Consider the following 27398-nt stretch of genomic DNA (forward strand, 5'->3'; position numbering starts at 1 on the left):
TGTAGCTCTTAACTGTACAAGTTGAAGACAAATAAAGAGATTATAGATACCATATTTCATCTGTATGGTATTATTGACTCCATTACTAGAATCAAAATGTCCAATCCTTATACACCCCAAGGTTGGAAAGCATCTGAAACAAACAGATTTACAGACTCTGCAATGCAGCAAACACTTCACAAAGAAATTTCAGTTTGTTTCATTTATAAAAGAAGTTAATAGTGGTCTGCAGGGAAACCTCCCTTGTATCCCAGATTTAGCTTCAGATCCATCTTGACCTATCTTCAGGGGGATTTCAAAGTGAAAGGAAGTCTATCCAAAAGGTGGGAAAAAAAGCTCAATGTTCAAACATTAATAAATACTGCAGTCAGACTAGAAATAAGGTACATATTCTTAATTTAGGACAATAACAGAAAAAAAAATTCCCCTAAAGATGTGCTGCTTTTTACATTGTTTTCTCTCCTAATATAAAGAGAGAGAAAGGGTGCCTGTTTAAAAATATGCTCTAGTACAATCAGAAGCAAGGCATATACAAAACACAAGATGAAGAATTATAGATTGTTTGAAACCAGAAATCAGATCAAATGACTGAAGTGACAAGAAGCAGCTGGGAAGATGACAGTAAGATATATTTTTATTGGAAAACTTATTTTTGCAAACTAGCTGAAGACACAGATTTGGAATGAGTGAAGCTTGGCTTTGCCCTATTCTGTGTGACCCTGAAGAAGATGAGAGTCCCTGGGAGGAAATAAGTATGTTCATTCAACTAATAGCAGTTTGCCTCTGACCTTTCTTTATGGGCTTCTCAAGCACAACATTTTCCTAATTAATCTCATTTAGTCTTCTTTCTTTAGTGTTGTGCTTGAAACCTTATTCAGGATCATCACTTGAGCAGCATCTTGGAGTCTAAGGGGTTGATCCTTGCTTCTTGAAAATAAGTTTGTCTAAATCTGAATTCTTTGGCATAATGTCTCTAATATTCAGTCCTTTATATTCATCCATGGAGCTAAACTCCTATAATTTTCCATTGTGACTTCTTTTCTCTGCTCTTGATGTAGTAGCAAATATTTATTTGCCAGCAGCAGGCAAGCCTTCTGTTTGAGTTATCTTGTCTCTCTTTGTATTTCTGAATTTGCTTCTCTTCTGCACTGCATGAAGACACAGACCATAAGGTTGTAGCTCAACACTGAAAAACTCAATCCTTCTTAGAGACAACTGATGATATCAGCAATTGTTTTTCATTCCTAAATTTTAAAATAAGCATCTTTATGCTTTTTATTATGTTTCTTACACCTGGGAATAATTTCACTAAAACTATCCCATCATTTTGCTTCAAACCCCTCCACAGACCTGACTGCTCTTGTGTGTCTCAAACACACAAGATGAGACTTACCACATATTCAAAATTACCTAAGTGGTTTCCTGTTTCCTCAAAATCTTTGGATAGACATCTATTTCCTCTTGCTCTATACACAAATGATGAGATTTTCAGAACAGTGAATCCTCACTTCATCCTGCCATCCACTATGACTGATAACTGCACTACTAATATTCTTACTACCTCTTACTGATTTCCCTTGGTCAAGAGGAAGTGGTGATGCAGAAAATTCCCATTGAATTGCTCCCAGGAGAAAGTATTATTATAAGGACTCAATCTATGAATGAAGAATATTCAGCTTTACCAGACACAGAGATGGATTTCTGGAATTTACTCACAGGCTTGACCTAGGACTATGCAGAATTCTATTTCTCAAAAGAAGTTGGAGAAGGTCATTTACTTCAGGGATCACATGAAGAAGGAATGATATAGACCACCCATAAGAATCCCTGGGGTAAAAAGAGTTTCTATGCAGTCCTTACCAAAGGAATGGAGTTGTATTCAAACCTTGAAGAAATGTTCAAAGCCATAAGAAAGTATTTCTCCTCCTCCCATTCACAGGCATGAGTGTTTGTCCTCAGATGGCATAATTTCTGGCACAAATTAATTTTTTCAATGTCTGTGCTGGCTTCCATTGTTTTACTTGAAAAAAGAAATGGTTTTGTGGAAGCATCTTTCAAAGTCCCTTATTTTCCATGGTAATTTCCAATTTTCCCTTCAGCAGCAGAAAACTATAGGAAACTATAGGCCGATTCCAAAGCTCAGAAAGAATAAGGACTGGTGTCTAGCAGAGTTCTAGTTATTACAATTTCTTTGTTGAACTGTTGCTAGCAAGAAAATAATCAAGACATCATAGGTGACCTGGCCATCTCCCAACATTTTATTAAGTTTATAAGTGCAGTTAAAAATATACCTAAAATTCCAACTAAATTATTGTATATGTTTTATATATTTATTGCCTTTCTTGTGTATGTCCTGAATTAGTGAACTAAACATGCACTGTAAGTGGGACATATAAAAATGTCTTTAATCTCTGGCCATGAATTCATTAACAAAACAAATAGACCACGGATATTCAAAAGGCCCATAATGTTCAAACACAGTTGTACTTCTGCATTAAATAAGTACTTCTAAAAAAAGGTACCTGCAGACTTCAGTGAAGACCAGGGCCACCAATTAGTTTTAAAGGCAAACATTTAAAGTGAACATTTTTATTTAAATTTCTTTTCCATTTGGGAAGTGTAATTAAGAATACATTTGTTTGTTCAATTATTGTACTGTTCAAATCACAGACGGATTGAAAGGCCATCTGGAAGTCATCTGGTCCAACTCCCCTGCCCAAGCAGAGACACTTACAGCCAGTTGACCAGGACCACCAGGTCCAGACACCTTTGAAGTATCTTCAAGGATGGAGATGTCACAATCTCTCTGGGCAACCTGCATCAGTGCTTGACCACCCTCACAGAAAAAAAAAAAAAAGTATTTCCTGATGTTCACAGGAAAGGTCCTCAGTTTTCAATTTGTGTCCATTGCTTCTGGTCCTGTCACCGGATACCACTGAAAAGAGCCAGCGCCCCTGTGGATTTTATATACATTAAAGTTCCTCCCTCTCTTCTGTAGCCCAAACAGCCTCAGCTGTCTTTGCCTTCCCTCATAAGAGAGATGCTCCAGTTCCTTCAGCATCTTCAGGGCCCTTACTGGATGCTGTCCATTATGTCCTTGTCTCTCTGGTGCTGATGGGGAGGAAAGGATGACCACTCTGGATCTGCTTGCAATACTTTACCCTAGACAAGAATATCTTTCACCTTTTTTTTTTTTTCTGTCAGGGCATTTTGCTGGCTCATATTGAACTCCACCAAGACCCCCAGGACCTTTCCTATCAAGCTGCTTTCCTGAGGGGTGGTCCTCAGCATTTATATCTGTGCATGGAGCTGTTCTTCCCCAGGCACAGGAGTTTCTACTTCCCCTTGTTGAACTTAATGAGATTCCTGACAGGCCATTTTTCCAACCTGTTGAAGTCTTTCTGGATGGCAGAACAGCTCACTGTCACTCATCCCTCTTTTGTGTCATCAGCAAATTTGTTCAGGGTACACCCTACTCCACCAGGCAAGTCACTAAAGAAGATGTTAAGTATTAAGGAAGTATGCCTGAAAATGTATTTCTGGCTTAACTGCTCCATCACCTTCCCAGGGATCAAAGTGAAACTGCTTGGCCTGCAGTTCCCTGGGTTGTCCTCCTTCCCTTCTGAAGATAGGAGTCACATTTGCTTTTCTCCAGCCTTTGGGCATTTCTCCCATTCTCTCTGAGTGATCAAAGATTACCAGAAGTGGCTTCACAATGATATCTGCCAGCTCTCTCAACACTTGTGGGTGCATCCTGTCAGGTTCCATGGACTTAATCATGTCCAGTCTACTTTTATGTTCACTGACCTGATCCTCTTCTGACAAGGTGACATATTTCTTGCTTCAACCTTCATCCTGCTCTTTGGAAATGGCATTTCTGAAGGCTGGTCATGATAATAAGGTCTGGGGCAAAGGCAACATTCAGTCCAATCAAGTCCCCTGTCTCATTAGGCAATGGTCCCGTACTTTCCTTAGTCTCACGTTTGTCTCCCATGTACTTATAGAAGCCTTTCTTGTTCTTGAAATCTCTGGGCAGAGTCAATTCTATTTGAGCTTTAGCTTGATCCCTGGATTCTCAATGTTTCTGTATTCTTCCCACTTACTGGTCCTTGCTTCCACCCTCTGTATGCTTCCATTCTGTGTCTGAGCATTGATAAGATCTCTTTTTTCATCACAGAGTTCTCCTGGCATTTTTGCCTTCCTTTCTGTTCATGGGATAGATTGCTTTTGAGCTTGGTGAAGGTGATCCTTAAATATTAAATTACTTTTTTGAGTCTCTCTTCTCCCCAAGACCTTACCTCATAGGATTCTTCTAAACAGATCTTTGAAGAGGGCAAATCTGCTCTGCTGAAGTCCTGGGCTTTGAATTCAGTTTTCCTCTCCTCCCTGCCCTCAGGATTTTGAACATCTCATGGTGTCTGCCACGAAGAGTGCCCTTGACCTTCACATCCCAACAAGCACCTCCATGTTGGTATGAAGTCCAGCAGATCACTTGTTCCTGTTGCCTTCTCTGTCTCCCAGAGGAGGAGGTTATCAACAACACACTCCAGGTGCCTGGATTGCTTATGCCTTGCTGTCTTGTCCCTCCAGCCAGTGTTGAAGCCCCTCATGAGGAGCAGGGCCTGAGAACTCAGGGCTGCTTCCATCTGCTTGTACAGGGTCTCATCCACTTGCTTTTCCTAGTGAGGTGGCCTATGGCAGACAGCCACTATAACATCAGCTCTACTTGTCCTCTCTTATGTGCTAATAAGGGTTAATCCTAACCCTTATGTGCTCAGCTCCCTTCTCCATCCATCCCCAGACTGAGCTCCACACATTCCAATTGACCTCTCACATAATGGGCAACTCTCCTACTCCCCCTGTCCTTCATACAAGACAAACATTCTTCCATGGCAACACTTCAGTCACGGGAGCCATCCCACCGTGTCTCCCTGGTCCTGACAAGATCTTGGCCCTGCAGATGGATCCCTGACTCACTGTCCTTACTCCCCATACTGCCTCCATAGGCACTTTGGAGAGGCACCCCTGCATGCTGAGTTCCTGAAGAGGATTTGGGGGATTATATTGTACCCAGAGCTATGATAGTTTTTAATGTAACACAGTTAAAGCTAAAGACAATTGAGTAATAAATGGCATATCAGGATGATTTAATACAATAAACTAAATCTGTGAGCTGGAATACAGTGGTTTATATGAAAACAATAAATATTTTTAACATTAACAGTATCTCTTTTATTTTTTTTTGCCTGAAATTAGAACCTAATGTTGGCAGTTCCCTATAGAGTAAGGAGCAATTCTTTGAGATGAAGCTATCTTAATTCAGAATCGATTAAACCCAACTCATTAACCAGAACTAAACCGGCACAGTGCCCGGTGGCTCTCGCCTCGCAATGCCAGCATGTGGCGCTGTCTCCTGTGAAAAAACAGCCCCTGGTTTGCGGAAAACCTCATTTGAACATTGTCAGACTCTTCTGAAGCGCAGGCAGGAAAATAATGCGGATATTTTTAGCACAAAAATAATACTCTGCACTCGCAAAAATTTGTTAGCACTAATTCTACTATTTCTAATACACAAAGAATATTTAATGTAATTTATTGACAAAAAAAAAGAGTGAGCAAAACATATGAATGTATCCATGCATCTATTTATCTGGTTAAAGACCATAATTATATTTACAGGTTTGTTGAAATGTATACATAATTTATTTCCAATTTTCTTTATTCTGTAGCCAAATTATTAACGTCTTTAAAATGAGTATATTTACAAACTTGCATATCTACCCCTTTGGTCTAGCAGACACTTAGTCCACAGTGGGTTTTAATTACCAACTAAATTCTTGAGCTACCGAGCCTGTTTCATAATCTCCACATAGGGGAACAGGACCTGTGTGACTACAGTTTTACTGGAAGTGAACAGCCAGTCTTTTGTGTGGTAACCAAGTCAGCCCTTACTGAGAAGGAATTTAGTGACTACACTGATGATCTCTGTAACCATGAACTTTCAAACAAAAGTAACTGAGTAAACTGTGTATTCACTAACTTTTTAATCATTAAGGGCTCTATCCCCTTTGCTACCAGACTTTTTAAAACAAAAGAAACAGGGATCATACCCTTTTACTTAAAGCTGGGGTTTATAATATATGACATAAAAGGCATTAGTAGTAACATGGAGGGGATATATCTACTGAATTTTCTGGCTTTTCTAGATTTGCATCTGATTTACAGAAAGCTACATATTTTTTTCAGGCAGTTCTTTTTATCTATGGTAAAAGTTCAATGCATTCAGCGTACCTGTAAACACTATGAATCAGCAAAGCAATTTTCTTTTCATGACTCAAGGCAAAAAGTTGCAAAAGTTTTAGTCAAGGCTTAAGAAAAACTATTTAAAAGATTCAGCTACAAACTGGGAAGTCCTGAACTTAATACTGAGGCCTGAATGGGGTCACCACTATTTGTCCTAACATTGCTAAGACTGTGGATTGACTTCTGTGTTGTTCTGTCGCGCGCTGTTTTTACTTTGTAAATACAGAGATGCTGGATCAGGCAGAGTAACCAGTTTTCTAGTGGTGAGATATCAGTCAGAATTAATAAAAGCATTTGTGAACCCCTTATGATGTCCGCTCACTACAACAGGAAAGGTAATGATTCCAGCTGCAAAAATGAGAAAACTACACAAAACTGACAGAATTGACAGAATTCACAGAATGAATAGGTTGGAAGAGACCTTCAAGACCATCAAGTCCAACCCATGCCCCTTCAAGAGGTGTAGCTGAGATGGTCTCCTTTGATCAACCAGGGCATTTCCAAAGTAGCTGGCAGAGTGTGGTGAACAGTGCAAACAGCAGGGCACCTTGTGTGCCAGGATGTGGCAGGTGACCTCGCCCTTTGGCAGCTGTGCTCCCTCAAGCATCCAGGGGCACAAACTGTCATCTCCACTTGGTAACACTGGCAGGGCTGACTCTGGCCTGCTGGCTTTTCTCAAGTGAAGATTTCTGACAGCTGACAAGAGAGACCACAAGCTGCAAAGTAACATCTAAACTAAAATGTGCCTTGCTTTTTGTTATATTTGTATGTTAGCAATATTTCTGACAAGAAATCTTTTCTTGATCTGTGCCTTAATTTTGTGGTAAAACACTAAAACTATAGCTAGAATCTACTGGTAGAATTTGACAAGTGACTTCCTAGTTGGGATGTAGCAGACTTTTTTATACTTTGAATTTCTGATATATAAGTGCACAAAAGGTGTACACATATAGCCTGGTGAGAATAATATCATTGGGGAATATGTTTTTATTTCACATTTATATATAGAGAAATTAATAATAATTTGTATATAGAAAAATTATAGCCATGTAAAATTAGTACCAGCCAGAAGGGTTGAAGATCTTGCAGACCTTTATGAGATTTTTAGATGACTTTTCTAGTGAACACTTATACTTGAACTTGTTCCAGTAAAGATGCCTCCTGAAGTCCTTTTAATACAGGGTTTGATAACCATACTAAACTGCTACTTATAGTAGTAACTGACCTAGTACTAACTCCTGAAATAGCCTAAAAGTTACTTATTTCAGCTCATATAGCCATGGGATTTTCAAGTTCAGGAGGCTCAATCCACAGGCTCCAGTGAGAAATGATCCACTTGCTCTTTCTGGCAGCACATACTTGAGACGGGAGGAGTCCATGCAGGGCGCACAGGGAGAGGAATGTGCTAGGTAACCTCTGTGCTACATCCTGCGGCACACGCTCCGGCCCGGAGCTGAAGGCAAGAGGGAAAGGATGTTAGGCTGATATTTACTGTATGGGGGCCATTTTACAGCTCAAGGTGCTGTTTTAATCTTTGCAGCTATTACACAGAGATATTTGCACTAATGACTTGTAGATTTTCATTTTTAAATAACTCTTCAGAGGAGCCTGTATGTGTTTCACCTTGGGACGAGCGCTCACAGCAGCGTTACTCTGTAAGAAACACCGAGTTTCAAAAAGTGATTCCCCTCCGTTCTTGCTCCCCCGTCCTTTTTAAAAATTGATTTTTTAAAAGAAGAAATAAAAGAGACTTAACCAGGGTGTTAAGACCGGCTACCAGCAGCGCCCAGCCACCCCCACGCAGCCCGCCTGTGTGTAGGACAGGTCGTGCGGCTCCGCGGCCGCCCGTGCCCCGCAGGTGGCGGCGTGCGGGAGGGAGGGAGGAGGGAAGGCTCGGGCCGCACGGAGCTGCCCGCGGGCACGGACGGGGCCCGCCCGCCGCCGCCGGCGCTCGGCGCAGCCAATGGCGCGGCTCTGCCGGCATCGGCCCGCCCGCTGCCGCCGGGGGAGGGCCGTGGGCCGGGGCGGGCGGGAGGGAGGACGGGGGTGAGGGGAGTTGAATGATTGAACTTTCTTGTGTAGTTTCTGCGGCGCGGAGGTGTCCGTCCCCGGCGCAGCCCGGCACCAGCCCAGCGAGCGGGAGCCAGCTCACCCCGGCGCCCGCAGCCCCCCGCGCCGCCCGGCCGCCCCTCTGCTCTCCTCTCCCGCAGAGCGATGGTGCGGAGGGCGCCCGGCGTGTCCCTCGCCCTGCTCCTCTGGGTGACGGCCGCCTGCGGCAGCCCCGACGGGCCGGGCGCCGCCGTCGCCGCCCGAAGGCAGGACGAGGCTTTCGCCGCCGCCAGATGCACCTCCAGGTGCCTGAGCCTCCAGATCACCCGCATCTCCGCCTTCTTCAAGCATTTCCAGGTAGGGGCATGGCACCGCGCAGGAGCCTCTGCCACCGTCCGGAGAGCGGGTGTCCCCCTGGGCGCAGGACGGGGGCTGAAAGGACAGCCGGGCGGGTCGGGGCTGAGGCTTGGCGATTTTGGGGGCCCTTGCCCCGAGGGGATGGCCGGCACCTGGAGGCGCCGGACAGGTGGGCACGGCCCCGCGGCAGCGCCGAGCCCCGTCGGTGCCTGTGGGTGCCGGCCGGGCTCCCCGCCTGGCGGGTCGTGGGGCTCCTGGCACGCTCTGCCCTGGCTCCCGGCAGGTGCCCGGCGCTCCCGGCCGCTGCCTCCGGTGGTGTCCAGGGCGGGCGCGACGCGGTGCTCCGGGGCCGGGGGTGCGCCCGTCCTGCCGAGCGGCGGGCGGCGATCCCGCGGGCTCCGCCTGCCTGCGCGCCGGTGCGCCAGCCGCCGCAGGTGGCTCGCTTCCCCAGCCCGGTGGGAAAGTTTGAGCCTGTTTTTAAGAGCGATAGTCGTGAACGTGTTATACTTGGTTCTGACCTCCTGGAAGGTGAGGGTAACGCTGTAATTTTTTTTTTCCCCTGGGACAGAGAGGCACATCTTTGGCTAACAGGACAAATAGGGATAAAGTGGGGAGAAATGGAATTGAAGTGTCAGGAGACCTGCGGGGCTTAAAATGAAAGCTGGCAGCAGTGCGGAGCTAGTGCAAGAGCAGCGGGTGTCTGCCCGTCCTTCCCCCTCTTCTAGTTACACACGCACCTTTCCCTTTCCCCACCTGTTCTTCACTGCGCAAATATTAAACCTACTCGAATTCATCCAAATGACGGAAACCCTTCCGAGCTCTGAGCCGTTCTCTCTCCGCAGAGCCGCAGCCCCTTTGGGGAAGGGCTGGGGGCAGCTCGGTGCGGAGGGAGCCACCTCGGCCCTTCGGGGACGCGCCGCTCGCTCTCCCCGGCCGTGCCGGTCCCTGAGAAACCGGGAACGCCCGGCCGAGCGCCTTGGGTGAAGTTGCGTTCGGGACAAAGGTGTTGGCACCAAAGGCAGGTCTCAGAGGTGATTAAGATAACCGATTTAAAGAGACAAAAAAAAAAAAAAAAAAAGAGGGAACGTTAAAAGAGAGCGGAGTGTGTGCGTTGTAAAGGCAGCAGGAAGTTGGTTGGGTGCCTGCAGCCGGGTTTGGGTTGAAGGGACCGGGCTTGCGACCCGAGCCGGCTGGAGAAGGGGCGGCCCTGCCTGGCCTGACCGCTGTCAGCGTGCTCCGTGCATCCCGGGATGGCCCGAAAGGAGGATACCCATTAATACAGTTCATTATCCCAGAGAGCGGTCACTGTTTTTTATTGCGTTGTCAAGCGGTTGTAACTTACTTGTTTTACAGTTTCAGTGGCTAAAGAGGCAGTTTAGATCAAGTCGATTCACAGTGAAAGGCTTTTTTTTTGTTTTTTCTTTTTTGTATGTTTTCTTGGCAAGATTTCTTTTTCAACGTAAAACTGCTGACAGAATGCACACTGCACACAATCGTGATTACATTTTAATTAGCTAGAGTAAAATAAGTAGGGAATTACTCAGTTAGGACTTGATAACGGGCTGGTTTTTTGTAATCAATTGAAAATCTCAGAGTTTTAACCCCAACCTGCTAAAGCACGTGGTAATTTATCTTAATTACTACGGATTAAACTCCTGTTAGACATGAAACGACTGTAATGTTTGGAAGATAAAGTGCTCTCGTTTATAAAAGTTAAGCTCTCCATTGTCTTATAATGAGGAAAAGGAGGAGAGTTTTAAAGTACATCAGGCATCCAGTGTTCTCACAGGAGACTGATAAAACAGTGTGGGCTGTAGGATGTGCAAATTTGGGCCAGACAATTCCATGTGGGCTAAAGGGTATGATGTTCCATTCCTTTCTCTTCTCTCCCTCCTAGCCATTCCCCTCCCCTTTTCATCTCAACTGGTAGCAATTTCTGGAGCTCTTTTCATTTCAGATGTCCACTTATCTTGTAATCTGATTCAACCTTTGAAGCAAACTAAACACTAGCTCTTCCCAATCAGAGCAGGAAGGAACTCTAGTGTCTCCCAGTTAAGCAAGAATTGAAAGACTGACCCACTCATTTCTCAACCCTGCTTTAGATGCAGCCTCAGTGGTGGGGCTTAGGGAGACAGTAGCTGGACATGCTTTGCAAGAGCTGATGTCCCCAAAACTTCACAGAGACTTAATTTCACATAGTTTATGGTATTAAAATCACATCACTAACAACTTTTAAAAGAGAATCGGGTAGTATGAATAGGAAGTCTGGGTTAATTCTTTACCTTCTGGCTCTTGTTTGAATGGCAGCTAATATTTTTCCAACTTTTAAATGTTCACAAGGGATTTTAATTGACCCCCCCCCCAGCCCCAAGAAGTTTCACCCATTTTTCTTTACTGTCCTTATTTTTTAAAGTTTCAAGAGAGGTATTATTTCTAAAAAGCCTATTTGTTAATTTACACTTGGGAAGCAACTCTAAGCCTATTTTAAATGAACATTGTCAGTAGACAATGTCAGTAGAAATTATTTTAACTGAAGCATAGTTCAAATAATATATCTTTTTATTCCATATAGACTATTGATATGGGCTTGAAGAAGAATTGGTCACCTAAATCAAAAATCTTTGATCTTCAGAATGCTTGTTGAAGGGGCATGGATTCCCGCTTATTCCTATAAAGTCTCCATGGCTAGGGGGGTTTTCCAGTTCTGGTGGTGTTGGGAAGTTCCATGTAGAGGTTATACCAAAAGATACATGAGATCATTATGAGAGTTATGCACCACATGAGTCTTAGACCCAATGAAATGTGTGTGTTTGATATCTAGGGCCATGATCTTTCACAGAGAGCATGCTAGCACAAAGGCCTTTCATCCTAAGCAATCAAACAAAAAATTATAATCAGGAGGGGTCATAGTGGATTCTTCTTTTATATAAGAGGTTATTGATTACATGCTCATTCACAGTAGAGAATTATGTTTAAACTCTAAATGAAGGGACTCGAACATATCACTTCTATCTTCCTGGAATGTGTTCAGTAGTGGGCCTTAACTTGCTCTGAAATTTTGCAGATGAGAGAAAGCATTTTTATCCCAACTGTCTAACTTAGGCCCCTGGACAGCACCGAATGAAGCATTCATTGACCTGTGACCAGAAAGAGTGAGGACAAAGAGAGCTCATCTCTTTAGCCTTATGTTCAGAGTACTTATTTAAAGCCATTTTGGGTGTTGACACTAGAGTTTTACTTTGACTGTTGCAAAACATGTATGAGGGAGTAATTGGAGCATTCACTGGAACCTGCCCATGTTCCTGGGTCACTGCCTTGGTACAGCAGAGTTCCTAGTGCTGTGCTTCTTTTTTCTGACAAAATTCTCTCTAAAACACCTGAACAGGGGCTGTGTGGCAGGAATGCTCTTCCAGTAAGCTGGAGCTTTACCATCAAATGGCCTGCTTAGGAAAAGGTGTAGATTTGAACCTTGAAGTCCTATATCAATAATCAGCGTTGTGTGCTTTTGGCTGTTATGTAAAAGAGCATGCCTGGGTGTTAGTATGGTGCCCTTATAAGATGGGAAGGGCAATTCCTGCTCTAGGCTGAAATGAGAGGAAGGACTAAAGTGGCTGGCTCCATAAGAAACACCAAGACTGTGAATCCTGTGTGGAAAAAAGCATACTATTTTTGGGACAGAAGTGGTACAGTGATGTCATTGGATATATTCTTTCCTCAACATTTTCTTATTAAGGCAGTTTATGTCTCAGTGTTTGAGTTGATCTCCAGGAGAAAGGTACATATTTTAATTTGATGTATTCAAAGTTTGTTTGTGAATCTAGTTTTATAGTAATTTAGTACAGTAGGTAAAACCCTATGAGGAGGTTTTACTTACTGTAGGAAGATGAGGTCAGTTACTGCACAAGTTTTTGGTTTTTTTTTGGGTACAAACCAGGACCTCATACAGCCTGCTGGACAAGAGGCCTGAATGCTCAGATTAGTTTTGGTAGAGGTTTCTGCATATCCTGCCTGTTTTAGTGGAGTGAGACTAAACTCCTTGCATTGCTATTTGTGGGTGTAGCCCTTCCAATTTGTGATATTAGTTGAGGATGAACTTGTTTTATTTTGGGGGAGCAGACATGGCAGTGACCTTTTTAGTGTTTTGTTTTCAAGTTGAGTGAAAAAGCAATTTGGATTTTAATCTCTAATGCCAGCCATCTGAGACATGTTTTAAAACTGGTATGATTAAAATTTTCTTTGTGAATAAGAGCTTGAACATCACTGTAACTACTGAGGCTAAAAATATTATAGTGAGCAAACTTTACTTTGACCTGTGGACTCGTTGATCTTTGTCTTAGCTGGGATCTGTTAGAGACCTCTCAAGCTCAGGTGTCTTCCTGCGTAATATGTGCAACTTGATAATTTACTAAGACACAGGACTGGTCAGTCTTGTTTACTGGGTCAAAAGCTGAGAGGGTGGTAGAACATGTCCTAGGAATTTGGAGTAGTTGCCAGTAAGATTGCCTGTGGTTGTGGTGTGTTTGTGGTGTCACTGGAGAGGTTACAGCCATATGCTCACAGAGTGTATGCTGAGGTTGAACACCACCTCCTGGCAACTTGTTCTAGCATTTAACCACCCTCACAGTAACAAAAAAGGTGTTTTCTCATGTTCAGATGCAGTTTCCCATGTTTCAAATTTGGCCATCACCTCTTGTTGTGTTACTGGGCTTCACTGAGAAGTGTCTGGCTTCTATTTCTTTATTCTCTCCCATCAGGTACTTACAAATATTGATGAGAAACCATTGAGATTTTTCTATTCCAGACTAAATGTTCCCATTTCTTTTAGCCTCTTCTCATGTGAGAGATATTACTATTCCTTTTCTGGGCTCCCTCCACTAAGTCCATCTCTTTCCATGTAATGGGAGGCCCAATACTGGATCTAGCACTCCAGGTGTGGAGGAGTAATTAGAACAGAGAACAGGATTGGCTGCATTTTAAGGATATAATGCCTGCTAAATACTGTTACTTGCTTTTAAATTCATTTTCATGATTTAGATTTTCTTACATGAGTACATATATGACCCTTTATCAGTGCATTAAAACCACAATGCTAACACTAAATAAATTTTTTTCCATCCCTTTAGGTATTGGTACATCTCACTATAGTTTTAAATTTTTTTGAGGGGGTAATCTTCAGTAGTAAATTGAATCTTAGCAAATCCATTTTTTTATTCATCAGGGGAAAGTCTAGGTACATGGAGATGTGTACATGTTGTGTGATCCAGCATTGTGATTGCTGCTTGAACAGGCTCATGAGAGATTGTTTAAACTCCTTAAAATGGGCACTGATTAGAAACATACAGGCAACATGGTGGATGACTTTGGTCACATAGGGGTGCTGTGTTCATGTTGACTTACTTGTGAAGTGGATGAATTGTAGCTGAAAATTTTGATACAACATAGACATCCTTCAAGTGGTAAGCCAGTTTTGTGATATATGGAAGGAAATTAGAGAGAAATTAGCTCTTGTAAATGTGATTTAGTGTAAATCTAATAGTAGTATACTATGATTTAGTACTTAGGAATTAGTACTAAGCTAGATGAGCCAAGGCTAACTCAAAATTGTTTTTGAAAGTATGGAAAAATATTGTTTTAAGCTAATAGAGCCATATGTTGCATAATGTTTAGTAGCTGTAAAAGGGAAGAGTAAGGCCTTAGAAGTTTGTTATATTGAATGACTGATAACTATATGGTGGTAGGAGGTTGTTTTTAGTGTTGTAGAAGGACTCTTGCCTTTCAGGACAACTGAAGTTTTTGAAGAAAAACAGGCAATTCTTTTAAGTAAGTAATAAAAGCTTCTCAGATTTTATATCTGCAAGCAAATAATGTGCAAGTGATTACCTCTAGATAAGCAATACCAGATTTCACCTACAAGTCAGGAAGCTAGTTGTCTCAATGCCAGCACATCTGCCTTCAAATTGCCTGTAACTCTGAAGTGGCTGCACCTGCCATAATCTGCAATGGGTCCCAGCTGGGAAAGTGGTGGCCAGGCTGAAAGTCCAGGATGCTTGTGTCTCTCTGTGCTCTGCTGTAGAGAAGCTGGAAATCATGAAGAAACCATTTATTGTAACTTTCTCAAATAACTCTGAAACTATAAATTGTTTTTTATTAAATCTTAAATGAAAAGATATGTGGTACTTCTGTAGTGAGATATGGTGGAGATGTAGTGTCTTATTCCCAGAATGTTTCAGTTCCAATGGACAGGCTGCCCAGGCACTGAGTTTGCTTAGTTCTCTTGGGACATGTTCACAACCTTTTCTAAATGTGAGGATGTGTGCCATCTGTTTTTGTTGCTGTTTCAGTACTCATCTCCTTTCCAAAAATAGCCCTTGTGTTAAGTAATTCTGACTTTCATGTGTCTTGCAAAGCACTCTGCTCCTAATTTATTTCCACAGACAAATTGTAGCATTTGTCATTACTTTGTTTTTCTCAAAACTCATTAAAGGCCCAATCCTTCTCCTGTTTTTGATGTTCATATGGCATATGATCTGGGTAATTATTCTGGCATTTGGTGTGCCCTGATTATCAAGATCTTCAGTTGTGAGCAAAAGGTGCACAGATTTAACAGAATCTTGGGTAAAACCTGTGAAAATGAGAGGTTTGTTTTGAATATCAATGGTTGCATCTAGTGAAAACAGCTGCATTATTCACTGTATTGTGTAATTGAGGCATAGTTAGTCTTTGCTGTTGTAACCTGGTCTGGTATGAATCTCCCTGACTTCTGATTTGAACCTCCCTAAGTGGGAGTTTTAACTTTCTCACAACCAGACCCAAATCTCTTTGCCCTCAGTGGATGCTTGCATAGTTGATATGAGTGCAGGGGTTTACGTGGCCTGGTCATTGTTTTCTAGTGGCTTTGATGACTCAGACTTGCTCATTGCTTTCCTAAATTAAAATACTTGTCTGTGTCTCAAGTGTAAGTTTAAATGCAAGTCAAGTAAACTGTATGAAAATGTAAATAGAAGGTGAGCAATTGTACTGAACAATGGGAGTTGCCAAGATATTTTTCTCACATTTACTTGTGTATTCTTACATATTAAGAAAAAAATTTCTTTATGCTTATTTTTGTAAAATTAAAATAACTGTTAATTTGGTAAATGTGCTGGATACCAGGTGCAATAAACCTAACAGGAATTACTAATAGGTTTTAAAGCAGACATTTTAGGTATAGAAAATACTGGCAAAGAATAGTTTAAATGTCACAGTCATGTTGGTGATGGGGAGGAAATGCTGCTTTTGAAAAGTATTAGAAAACTTCTAAAAGAAAAACACTGTCAGTTCTAAAATGTAAATCTTTTTCCATTGGAAGATATAGTCACTTAATGCAGAGCAAAAGGTTTTTCAGAGGGGTAGTGTTCAAATTAAAACTATTATTAAAACATTATTTGTTGTCTGAATATGGCTTGTCTCTGTGATGAACAAGTGCTCTGAACTGTAATTTAAATGTATTTGATTTAGTAAGTGTTGTATAAGGAAAAAAACCCCAAAATGTTAGATTTCTGAGACAGATTGAAAAGCAGACTGATTTTCCAGATTATTATTTGCTCATTATTTGTCATTTTGTAAAGGGCATCTTCTTAAGATTGAGTGCTGAATTTGTGTTTACCAATAGAGATTGTTCTTCACATTCTGACCTGCGTCTCCCCTGGCCATTTTATGTGAATTTTTACTCTGTCTGACCAGCTGGATTGTAGTACATAGCCAACTTTTGTAAACAGAAAAAGAGAGTGATATAATTTAGCATCAATGTCTTTAAAGATTGAAAGTAGGAATAATAACTGAGTATCAGGAGCATCCTACAGAAGACAGACACATCTGTATTGATATTTAGTAGCTGGTGCCTACCAAATGTAAACCTTGCACTAAAACTCCTTGCCAAGGAGTTTACACCAAGAATCTTCATTTTTTGATCTCTCCCACAGCTGAGCCTTATAAGGCTTTATACTTCAAAAACCTTTGAAGTCCATGAAAAGCCTTCTGTTGATTTCAGCTGGATCAGGTCCATGTGTGAACACTAGGTCCATGTAGTCAACAAAGTAGAGTGCTGTGAACTGGGTGTCCCAGCTCCAGTTGTATCTGTTTTTCAGTCTTGTAATGACCAAGAGGTCGCAGGACACAGAGATGGAGAACTGGGGGTGTTGAAAGGTAAGTGGACCCTTTAAACTTGAAAGTAGAGTACTGTTCTTTTCATCTCTGATTAAAAAGAAGCACACATTCTTTCCATCCACTGAAAAGAATATCAGATATTTCCAGATTTGGGGAACAACCCCACTCTAAAGTTTTAATTGCATTTCTGTTCTCTTCTGTGAACAACATTTTCACCAATGTGTCTCTCTAGACTGTCAAAGAGATGTGACATCAAAGTTATGTACACACAATTACATTCCTTTAAAAATGAAGAGACTTGTCTCAAGCTTGCAAAGGACAGGACTCCCCTGGTAAGCAGCTGAGATTTCTGAGGAGCATATGTCTTCAGAACTTGTAGGAGAAGCAGGAAAAGGGACAGAGTCTCAGAATGGAGATAGGTGGACTCTATCAGGCTTGTATTACTGGAAGGAGAATTTACGCGAGACTAGAGGGCACCGCAAAATTTCCTGGGACACAATTAATTGAAATTAAGGAATTATGGAAGCAGAGAACAGATGTAATGGGTTTGTAGGAAGAGTTGTTTGTTACTGTTTCTTGTGAACATCTTTTATTTCTGTCCTTTCTCAGCTGCTTGAAATTTTACTTGGTTTAAAAAACATTAATTTTTCTTTTTTGAAAACAGGTTTTGAAAACCCTTTTGTCCTCACTGAAGAGGTCAGTTACAGGAAAGGCTATTATGAAAATCCACAAAAAAGTTCTAGCTGACGTTGTATTTCATGTCAGAACTCAGACAAACTTGAACCCTTGATTCACTGCCACTGTAATTCCTCAAGTGGTCACAGCTGAAACTGCAGACCTGGCCAAGGTAGTGAAGCCTGTTTTTTCTGCCTGTGAGGGCTGCAATGTAGCTGTCATGGATCCTGTAATAAGATAATATGAGGGAAAAAGCATTGCTTTGGAGCAAATGTCTTGTGTCCAGACAGTCAGAAATTGAGGCTGATAGTGAAGATTGGGTGAGAATAATGTACTCATTTAGTCTAGTGCAAATGTAGTTCAACTTTCCCTGCCATTTTTATGAGAAATTAGAAGCACAGTTCTGTTTTTCTTTTTTTAATATATTACTCTTTAGGGAAGTTATCTTCACAGTAACTTATATTAAAAATATAAAAAGAAAAGCAATCTCATTTCATGTACATGAATGTGATTTCTCAGCTAGTGATTTAGACCGTGCACATAGAGCAATATGTCATTTGTATTTAACTGATCATATTTTTTAACTGCTAATGACTGGAACATTCCAGTCAGGCCTCAGGGCATTTTTGGACCTAGACACTACAAATTCATTTTTTTGACCTTGGTGCTGTAAGACTTTGGGTTTCCTTTGAATTTAGCACATGGCTGAACAGATATGTGAAGCAGCAAATAGTGAGGAAGGGGTGATAACAATGTATTATTATGATGATGATGTCTTAATACAGTGACTATTTGTCATTCTCTTCCCCAGAATTTGTATCCCTATATATAAACTATTTCAACTGTGTGGCTTTTTTTTTCTTTTTCAATTAGGTGATGGTTGTAGCTCCTTTGACAACAATAAAATCATGTTAATGTGTAACTACAACTAGACAATAATGAATCACACCATATCTGCCCCCATTTTAGTTAGTTACAAGAGTTACAAAATATGTTGACATTTAATTTGTACCTAACAATTTTGAGAAGGGAACTGGAACTAAAAGAGCTTGAGGCTTTCTTCTGGTTTGAAATTTCCTTCTATGCAACTGTGAACTGAGATCAAGAATTAGCCAAACATTGGTCAGTCTGGATATGCAGTAGGTGGAAGAAACATTTGGGCTTAGACAAACTGACACAAAGAGGTAAAAATAATCCAATTAATGAAGAGTGTGTCACTTCATATAGTACTTAGTAGCAGCTATGGGACATGTTTGTCAGGATAGATAAGGAAAGAAGATGTAGGTTTTTACAGCTAGGAGCTTATTGCTGGATTTTTTCTTTGGGTTAAAAAGTTGAATACACAATGTGAAAGACAGGAGCTTTCTGGTAAGTTTCATGGGTTTTCTGTCCAGTGGGTCCTCACCGACCAAGTGGAGTAGAAATGCACACATACTGCATATGCAGCATATTAGTTCATCTTGTAAAAGATTTGGATTATTCATAGATTCACACCCGTGCATTTGAGCACTGGACAGCATCAAAGCCAGAATTTTCAGTAGCAATTGATGTGGAACAGCAAGCAATAATTATTTCAAGTCTTCCTCTTTTCTAAACTGTCCTTATGTAGAAAAAAAGAGCAGCAGTGTGAACTAAACTTGAAAGTTAAGTTTAACCTCAACTGTTTTCCAAATTATAAAAAAGTGAACATTTGCAGTTTCCTAAAGGATATATGCTGGCTGACTTTGGAATAGAAAACATGACTTGGTTAGTTTTAAAAACTGAAGAGCTTTACAAATTAATGTAGGGTAGGCTCATGTTGTTTACTTTAACTGGGGATCTTTCAGATTTCTCACTGATACTCATTGGTTCTTCCATTTATATAATTAATAGCCTAAGATGGGATTTTTCTGGAGGTTTTTATTTCTGGGCTGAGTCTGATATCTCTGCATTTGATAGTAATGCATCCAACAGTTTCAATAGAAACAAGCTTAGGCCAGTGAAAATATAATAGAAATATCTGTTTAGAGTTTATAGATAAAAACAAGAAAGTTCTCAGCATACTGTTTAAAGGCAATTAACTTAAATTTGTTAAATACCATCTTATTGTATCATGACATCTTTTTTTTCAATTCAATGGTAGCAAAAACAATGCCATTAGGACAAAGTAAAACTGAATTGCCAGTTATATGCTAGATGTAAAGCACCTTTAAATATTTGGAGAAGAGATTCTTTCAGATGACAAGGGAAGGTAGAAGCAATTTAATGTAACCAGAGCTAAATACCTCTAAAGACAGTATACAATTTTTTTTTTTAAAGATTAGATACTGCCCAATTTCTGATTATTACTCCATGTATCTAGGTGACTCCAGTGATTCCAAAGTATCCCTTTTAAGTTTCATCAACAGGCATGGCTTGTTTTCTTAATAATAGGAGCAGATGTCAAATTTTTATGCCTCTAAGATGCTTAGTCATACCTAGGAGATCCATCTGGTATAGATCGAGCCTCAGTTAACTTGTTCTCACCCATGAACTTCCCACTGAGAAAGTAAATCGAGCAGAGCTCCTCAGTCCAATGAAAAAGAAACTCGAATATTATCAATCTACTTGTAGTGCCAGAACCCCCTTCACTGTCTTTTTTTCTTAGCTGCTTTACACAGGTGACAAGGCTAGTAAAATGGAAGGAAACTTTATAATTGGGACAGAATTCCTGGAGCATACCACCAGTATCAGCAACTTTCCAAAAAGAAAAAACTGAAGTATTTGTCAGTTCTGCAGAAAAAGGTGATTTAAGAAAGAGAAACAGAACCTTAATATAAAATGCCTGCTGATAGTACAAGATGTTGACAACTGGTATTAACTGCAGTCATCCACATTTTATGAGCTTAAGGATATATATTACAATGGTTTTCTTTTGCGGCTGTTGATTTAGATTAAAGATATAAAAGCAAATGCTGGACTTTACAACTGGTGTGATTCCTGCAGTGGAATTCTGTGAAATTCCATATCCAATTGTTTACATTAGCTGAAGGCTTTAAAATTCTGTGGCTTGGGTAGGGACTTAGGCTGTGCTTTGACATCTCTCATGTTACAAGCCTTTCAATAACTTCAATGCAAATTAACCTGATTTAATTTTTAGCTCTTTCACCTGGTGCCAGGAAGGTCTGAAACATGATGGACCTGTCAGCAAATGCTTGTTCTGCATAACAGCTACATCTCTGGTAACCATATGTGTTAATGACAAATGCTTCAGTTCTGCCTTCAAGGGAGATTTATTTTCCTTTTATGGTATGTCTTCATTAGTTAGTTATAAGACTGTATTCTAAAAACCTGACATATGAAGTGCTTTTATGTTTGTGGGAAGTTTTATGGCAATGTGAGGAAGCAACATAAATTTTCCACTGAAGATTGTCAGTGAAGAAAGATCAAGTTAATACCCCTGTATCTTGAATTGTATGAGTAGTTTTAGTATATTGTTATCAGTAGAATTTAATGTTGATTTCTTCTCTCTCTCATCTGTCCTTTCACAGTCTTAGGTTGCTTGCAAGGTTCTAGATCACTGGACTGCAGCAATTGTCCCACAGAATATACATTTCTTGAAGCATACAGTTCTTAAACTGGAAAAAGCCCCTAAAAATGGGAAGAATCTATTGTAACTTGTATTAAAAGGGTGTTTCTCTCAGGAATATACTGTCGGTGTTGGAGGGCCAATGGGTCTCTGCTAGGATCAGGTTAGCAGATTAGTTAAATTTTAAGTGGAAAGGGAAAGACTCACCCACCCTTCAGAGTGCTCCTTCACTTGAGGCCTGTTTTTCATCCATGGTCACCACAATGTCATTGCAACTTCTGCTGTTGTGCAATCTGTTAGCATTCCTTAAAATAGGAAAGGAATAAGCATGTGGTCTGCACACAAACACCAACAGGGATTTTAGGTCTGGGAGCTGGGGACAGGCAGCAGCACTGAGTGGTCTGGAGAAGGGACCATGGCTTCCTGTGCTTGTGTGACAGTGCTGGGAGGAGTAAGTGATGGGATGTGATGGGATGTGGGGTGTCTGAGCAGATGCCACTGGCATCTCCCAGTCTTGATGACAGGTTCGAATTGGCAGCCCTGTGTGTTGGCCTTCTGCAAAAGTGAGAGCTGGGTTGGAAAGGGACAGGCCAAGGACCAAAAAAATAGGAGCAATGGAGAGAAGAGTGTTAACCTGTCTGATAAGATTTTTGTTGAGCTGTGCTTTTGAGTGAAACAATAAATTGTGGCGTTATTAAACTGCACCCATTACATCTTTTTTGTCTCTCTGCAACATCTACAGTGAAGGCAGATGTGTGAAAATATTAATAATTAAAATATATCAGGGAAAGAATATTTTTTTTTTCCTGAAATGCTGCTTTAACTGTTGTGGTGACAGACTCTTTGTGTGTGGTTTCTAAACATATTTTGGGTTTGGTTCAGATTGCAGATAGGCTATTCTGTTTAAGTCCAAGAGTAATTTTTATTTGACAAAATTTCTAATTCCTGAATGGCCACAACCCTTTTGCAAATGTTTGTAGGAAATCCCAGGTCTGGTGAGGTGCATTTCACTCACTGAGACAGGTCTTCTGTGGAAAGTGGAACAAAAATCCCCGAAGTTGTTTACACAACTCTTAGACCTCCAAGGACTGTGTTAAGTTTTATACTTTTTACTTTTGAGAGCTTTGCTATGTACTTTAATAATTCCTCCAAAACGTTATTTTTGTTTAAAAAGTGTTACAAATATTAATAGGTCTCTGGAGCTACCAATGAATAATTGTGGTTAAATTTTAAACTGCATATTTCATCTGTTAGGATTGTTATTTGTGCTAAATTTTACTGCTGAGATTATAATTTACTACATGCTTTAAAAGTATTAAAAGATAGTGAAACACAGTATTCATATGGGCAATTATGTTTATTGATCTTATTTCCTTCAAAGAGGAAAATTTTATAGCAATACATCAAGACAATAGGAATAAGGAGATACTTGTCACAAATATTTTATGTTGAGAAAGGTGCTTCGTGGAATTTGTATATTTTCATTTGTTTTCCTTTAAAAGGGAAATGAAAATATATGTATTCATCAGCTTGTGGGGATGTGGCTGCTACTGTGGGTTGAAATATTTAGTATCTTGTAAACTGGTAACACATGCTAAACAGAAAGGAAACGCATTCCTGAAATTTATCATGTGAATTTCATGTCATTGTATTGGAAATAAATAGCCTGTTAAGCCCAAGAATGTGAGTGTAAAATTGATGGTACCTGACTGAGTCATAGTAATGTGGCTACTGAAGAGCTGCTAAGTTTGAAGGACAGGTCTGTGTATCCATACTCTTGCCAAAGTTACAAGTGTGGTATATAATGATGTCCCTCTCATAGATGCCAGAACAGAATAGGAGAAAATGCAGTGAAACTTCACATGGCCAGCATGTGGTACAGTACAATGCATTTAGCAGTTTTTGGAATCAGAAATTACTCCATGACAATGCAACATGCATGGACTATTCTGTGTTTGTGTAGTTTATGGCTAGCCTATTTATAATAGACATTTTAGTTGATATAAAAATGCATGGTTGTTATTCTTTTTGTGTGTGTGTGTGGTTAGTTTCTTAAGGATGTGAGACAACAGAACCTTAAGCATTTTGCAAGTCCAGAAAGCAACACTGCCCTGACTGACCCTGAAACTGTGGCTTTTGAGGAAAATTTAATCTAATAGGACACACTGAATTACTACTCTTGTGTGTTTGGGAGATGTTAGAAATGTCTGAGATGCAACTTCACATTAGTGTTTCAATGTGGATCAGTTTGTTATGGAAGTGAGTCTCTTAAGTATCATGATTACCTTTTCTTTCTCATTATGGACCAGTCTGAGAGTTCATGCATTGGATTTCTTCTGGATTAACATAACTGGGAGAGATAATCCAGAGGGATGTAATGTGCTTTAGCAACTAATGGGCATTGTGTCCGTGGAACCAGACTAGAATTAGTTGAAGGAAAGGGGAAAGTTGAAATATGTGTAGTGCATACATCAAGCCCATCAAGACCAGGTGTTCTGCTCAATAGATGTGTTTCTGTGCTCCACATGACTTCCTAGGGAGTTTGTAGGTGATTCTGGAATGCTCTGTTGGTAGGCAGTGGAGGCAAATGCAGCCTGTGATAACATACCACATCACTTGCTGTTGGGAGTCACCCAACTAACCAGTAATCTTAGAATTATACAGAATAGTAATATGGACTGTAGTTTTCAGTTATAAAATCAAATCAGCATTCAAAGCAGCATGCAATATCCTACAGTATATTGAGAACCAGTTGTATTTTTTCAAATAAAAGTAAATTGTATATATCTATATTTATGTTGTATTTTACATAATCAAGCATTACATTTTTAGAACATATTTCGTTCTTTTGTTGTTAATTTCCCAAGGCTACACTTCTGTCACATCCTTGAGCCAGCACATACTTTTATTATCTCATTATTTCATATGTATAGAAAATCAAGTTTATGACACAACAGAAGAGGTGCATTAGCATTTCAAAAGGGTGGGGATTTTGAAATAGAGCCTATGAACAAGTAGTTGACAAGCTATCTTTTGCTTCCCATATTAATGCTGTTAGACTAGTTTCTGTTCACTTCAACTGGATTACTTAATATCAAAAAATGTGTTTGAAATTTGGCCCAAATATAGTTTGAGATTCAATATATTACTTTAATAACTTCAAGTTGGTGTCTGTGTGTTTTAATTCCTCCTGTTGCAGGGAGAAGTGAAGTTTATTTCATCTGGATTCTTTTACAGATTGGTCAAGGCTTCTGCTAAGCAGAATAAGACCTCAGTTGAGATCAGTCTTAGAAGTGGTAAGAGTGAAGTCTGTGAAGCCACAAGAAGGCAGTCATAACTCACAAGTGTGTGGAGACACCAGGATTCCTGTGCTCATTTGTTTTCACAGCTTGTGTTTGTCTAGTAGTTTTTCTGTGCATTTGAGAAGACAGTGATCTAAAAAGAGGAAAGGTGTCCCATACTTAGAGATGCAAATTTAATCCAAGCAATGCATAGTCTATTTTCAAAAGTACTGTTCTTTTGCTGTTTCATTGGTAATGGCTTTTGGATTTTGATGATTGTCTTTCTAGGAACCTACTAATGATGACAGCCAAAGAACAAATAGTGTTGTGTCTCATGATATAGGTGATGGTTGGTGATTTTCTTAATTTATTTCTTAATTACTCTGGTATTTTTTTAATGTTTTTGTTGTATATGAAGTTGTATCTTTTAATGTTTTGCTCTGTAACAGCAATAAAGGTTGACTTTGTATAAACTGTTTAGCAAATATCAACACAAAGTTTAGGTCAATATAGTTCTATCTGTAGCCATCTGTCTACAGGAGGACTCACCATTTCTTGTGATAGGAGCTTGCACATTACAGATGATGGCAATGTCAACATAAATCCAAAAGAGAACCTGACTAAGGCTTTCTAAAAAATTATTTGTGATATCCATTTTCTGGTGTCAAATCCAGATGTTTGAAATTAGGTGGCAGTGTGAGTCACACTGTGGCCCATGATAATTTAATTTTGTTTTACAGTTGCAAGTTCAGAGAATGAGTTTTTAGGATGATCAGTTTTATAAGTATTTCTTGCATTCAGTCATCTCTTTAACTTAATTACTTTGGATTAACCAGTAACCAGCATTGACTTTTCTATGGTTTAAACATCTGTGGTATAAAAATGGCTTCCTCTAAGGGCATTGTACATTTGATTTAGTTGTGAGGAATCACAGTGGTTAGTTACAGTAACAAAATAACTTTAGGTGTTTGTTCCAAAATATGTTCTTGCCCTCACTGTCGGTTTTTTTTTTTTTTTGGGATACTGTTGCTTGGTGGTTTTGTTTTTTTTTTTTTTTTTTTTTTTAAGAGTTGTATGTCATTATAAGATGGCAGAGGAAATATATGTACATAGTTAAGCTTAATGCTGAATTTCTACATGTGTTTGTATAACACAGTCCTAAAGTTATCTGATAGTAATATATTAAACAGTGTCACTAATATGGTGCTAAGTGCTGTTTGAGCTCCTACCTTTTCTCACATTATACTTCTATGCAGTATTTTTTTGTTGCTGTTTTGTTTGTAGGTTTTATATGCTTTTTTGTTTTCTCTTGTTTGGGTGATCTTTATTTGGTTTTGGTGTTGAAATTTTGCTTTGTGCTTTTGCTAACTAGAATAAAGTCTAAGGACATTACTTATACATCAGGAATAAATGAAGATGTTATTTTAGACCTTAAAGCACAGTCCTGTGCTGTCAGTCTCAGCCTGGGCTGGCTCCCAGGGCATGGGGAGCCAGGGCTGGGGGTGACCTCATTGCAGGCTATGGCCCCTCTGAGGGATGGGCAGAGCTGGGTGCTGGTACAGGGTCATCAACAGCCTCAGGCATGGCCAAAGGTGAGCCAGGCTCAGGGAATGCCAGGGACAGCTGTGGGATGAGTGGGCTCGTGGTGTGCTGGGAGAACTGGCTGAAGGTCAGGGCTCAAGGATTGTAGTGAATGGGGGCACATCTGGCAGGTGTCTGTTCATCACTGGTGTTCCTCAGGGTTTGGTTCTAGAGGCAGCTCTGTTCAATGCATTTATCAGTGCTCTGGTGCAGCAGGTGAGTGCATCATTAGTGCAAGATTGCTGATGATACCAAATTGGGAGGTGCTGGTGCTGCTTTTGAGGGATGAGAGGCCTTGTGTAGGGATCTAGATAGGTTAGAGCATTGGGCATTGGTTAATAGGATGAAATTTGACAAGTAAAAAATGTTGGATTCGGCATAGTGCTGTGCACAAGTATAAACTGGCAGAGGAGGAGTTGGAGAGCAGCCCTGCAGAAAAAGATCTGGGGTGACTGATCAGCATCAGGCTGAATAGGAATCAGCAGGGTTCCAAAGCAGCCAAGAGGGAAAATGACATCCTGGAATTCATCAAACACAGCACCACCAGCTGCTCAAAATGGTGATTATCCCTCTGTATCAGCATTGGTGCAGCCTCACCCAGAGTGCTGTGTGCAGTTCTAGGCCCCACAATTTAATAAGGATGTGAAAGTCCTTGAATGCTCCCAGAGGAGGGCAACAAAGCCAGTGACAGGGCTGGAAGATGTCCTGAGAAGTGTGGCTGAGGACTTTGGGCTTGTCTAGTTTGGAGAGGAGGAGGCTGAAGGGCGACATCATTGCTCCCTATCTGAAAAGGGGAAGTGGTGAGGAAGGTGCTGATCTCTTCTTCCTGGGATCTACTGACAGGACACATGGGAATGGCTCAAAGCTACACAGTAACATTCAATTTATTATTAGTTGATGCTTACTTTTTTCAGTTTCATTCTTTATTAGAACCATTATAAGGCAACAGAAATCCCTTACTAAGGAATTATTTCTGTAAAATACAATGTACAATGAAATCAGAAACTATATAATGAGCAAAATGTACTCATTTCAGTTGTTTGTATTTCCTTCCTTTCTTTTCTGAACAGAAGCCAAGGAACCAGAATATTACTATTACTATTCAGAATATTACTGCTATTTTGTTGTATCTTATGGCCGTTTTAATCTCATGCTGCTCTTCTTCTATCCATGTCTTCTCCAGTGGATGATCTTCAAATTTGACATACACTGGACAAGCATGTAGTAGAAACAATGCTAAAAAATATGTTTGTGTAAGTTGCCCTTGAAAGAGCCAGTTTTGTTTCTGAGGTGTAGACCTTGCTTTTGAACTTCATAACTTTCTCCTTCACCACCTGCAGCTCCATGTGTCTCCTGTGCATTTCCTCAGAGTGGTTTGGTTTCACTGGCCGGGTTTTAGTCTCCACTCTAGCCTGTTGCTGAGTCATCTCAAAGTACATAAGGGCTTAAATTTGCTGTAA

At 40.4% G+C, this 27398-nt stretch overlaps 1 protein-coding gene across 1 annotated transcript in view; it reads left to right on the top strand.

Annotated features, from left to right (window-relative positions):
• The first annotated feature begins 8352 nt into the window (after positions 1 to 8352).
• Positions 8353 to 27398, top strand: part of ANOS1 (anosmin 1) — a 132289-nt gene continuing 113243 nt past the window's right edge. Inside the window, exon 1 of the mRNA XM_036388256.2 lies at positions 8353 to 8709. Coding sequence (XP_036244149.1) covers positions 8518 to 8709 — 192 coding nt within the window. The 5' untranslated portion in view covers positions 8353 to 8517. The remainder of the gene's footprint in view (positions 8710 to 27398) is intronic.

The sequence above is a fragment of the Molothrus ater genome, chromosome 2 (assembly GCF_012460135.2).
Source record: "Molothrus ater isolate BHLD 08-10-18 breed brown headed cowbird chromosome 2, BPBGC_Mater_1.1, whole genome shotgun sequence".
Taxonomy (NCBI): domain Eukaryota; kingdom Metazoa; phylum Chordata; class Aves; order Passeriformes; family Icteridae; genus Molothrus; species Molothrus ater.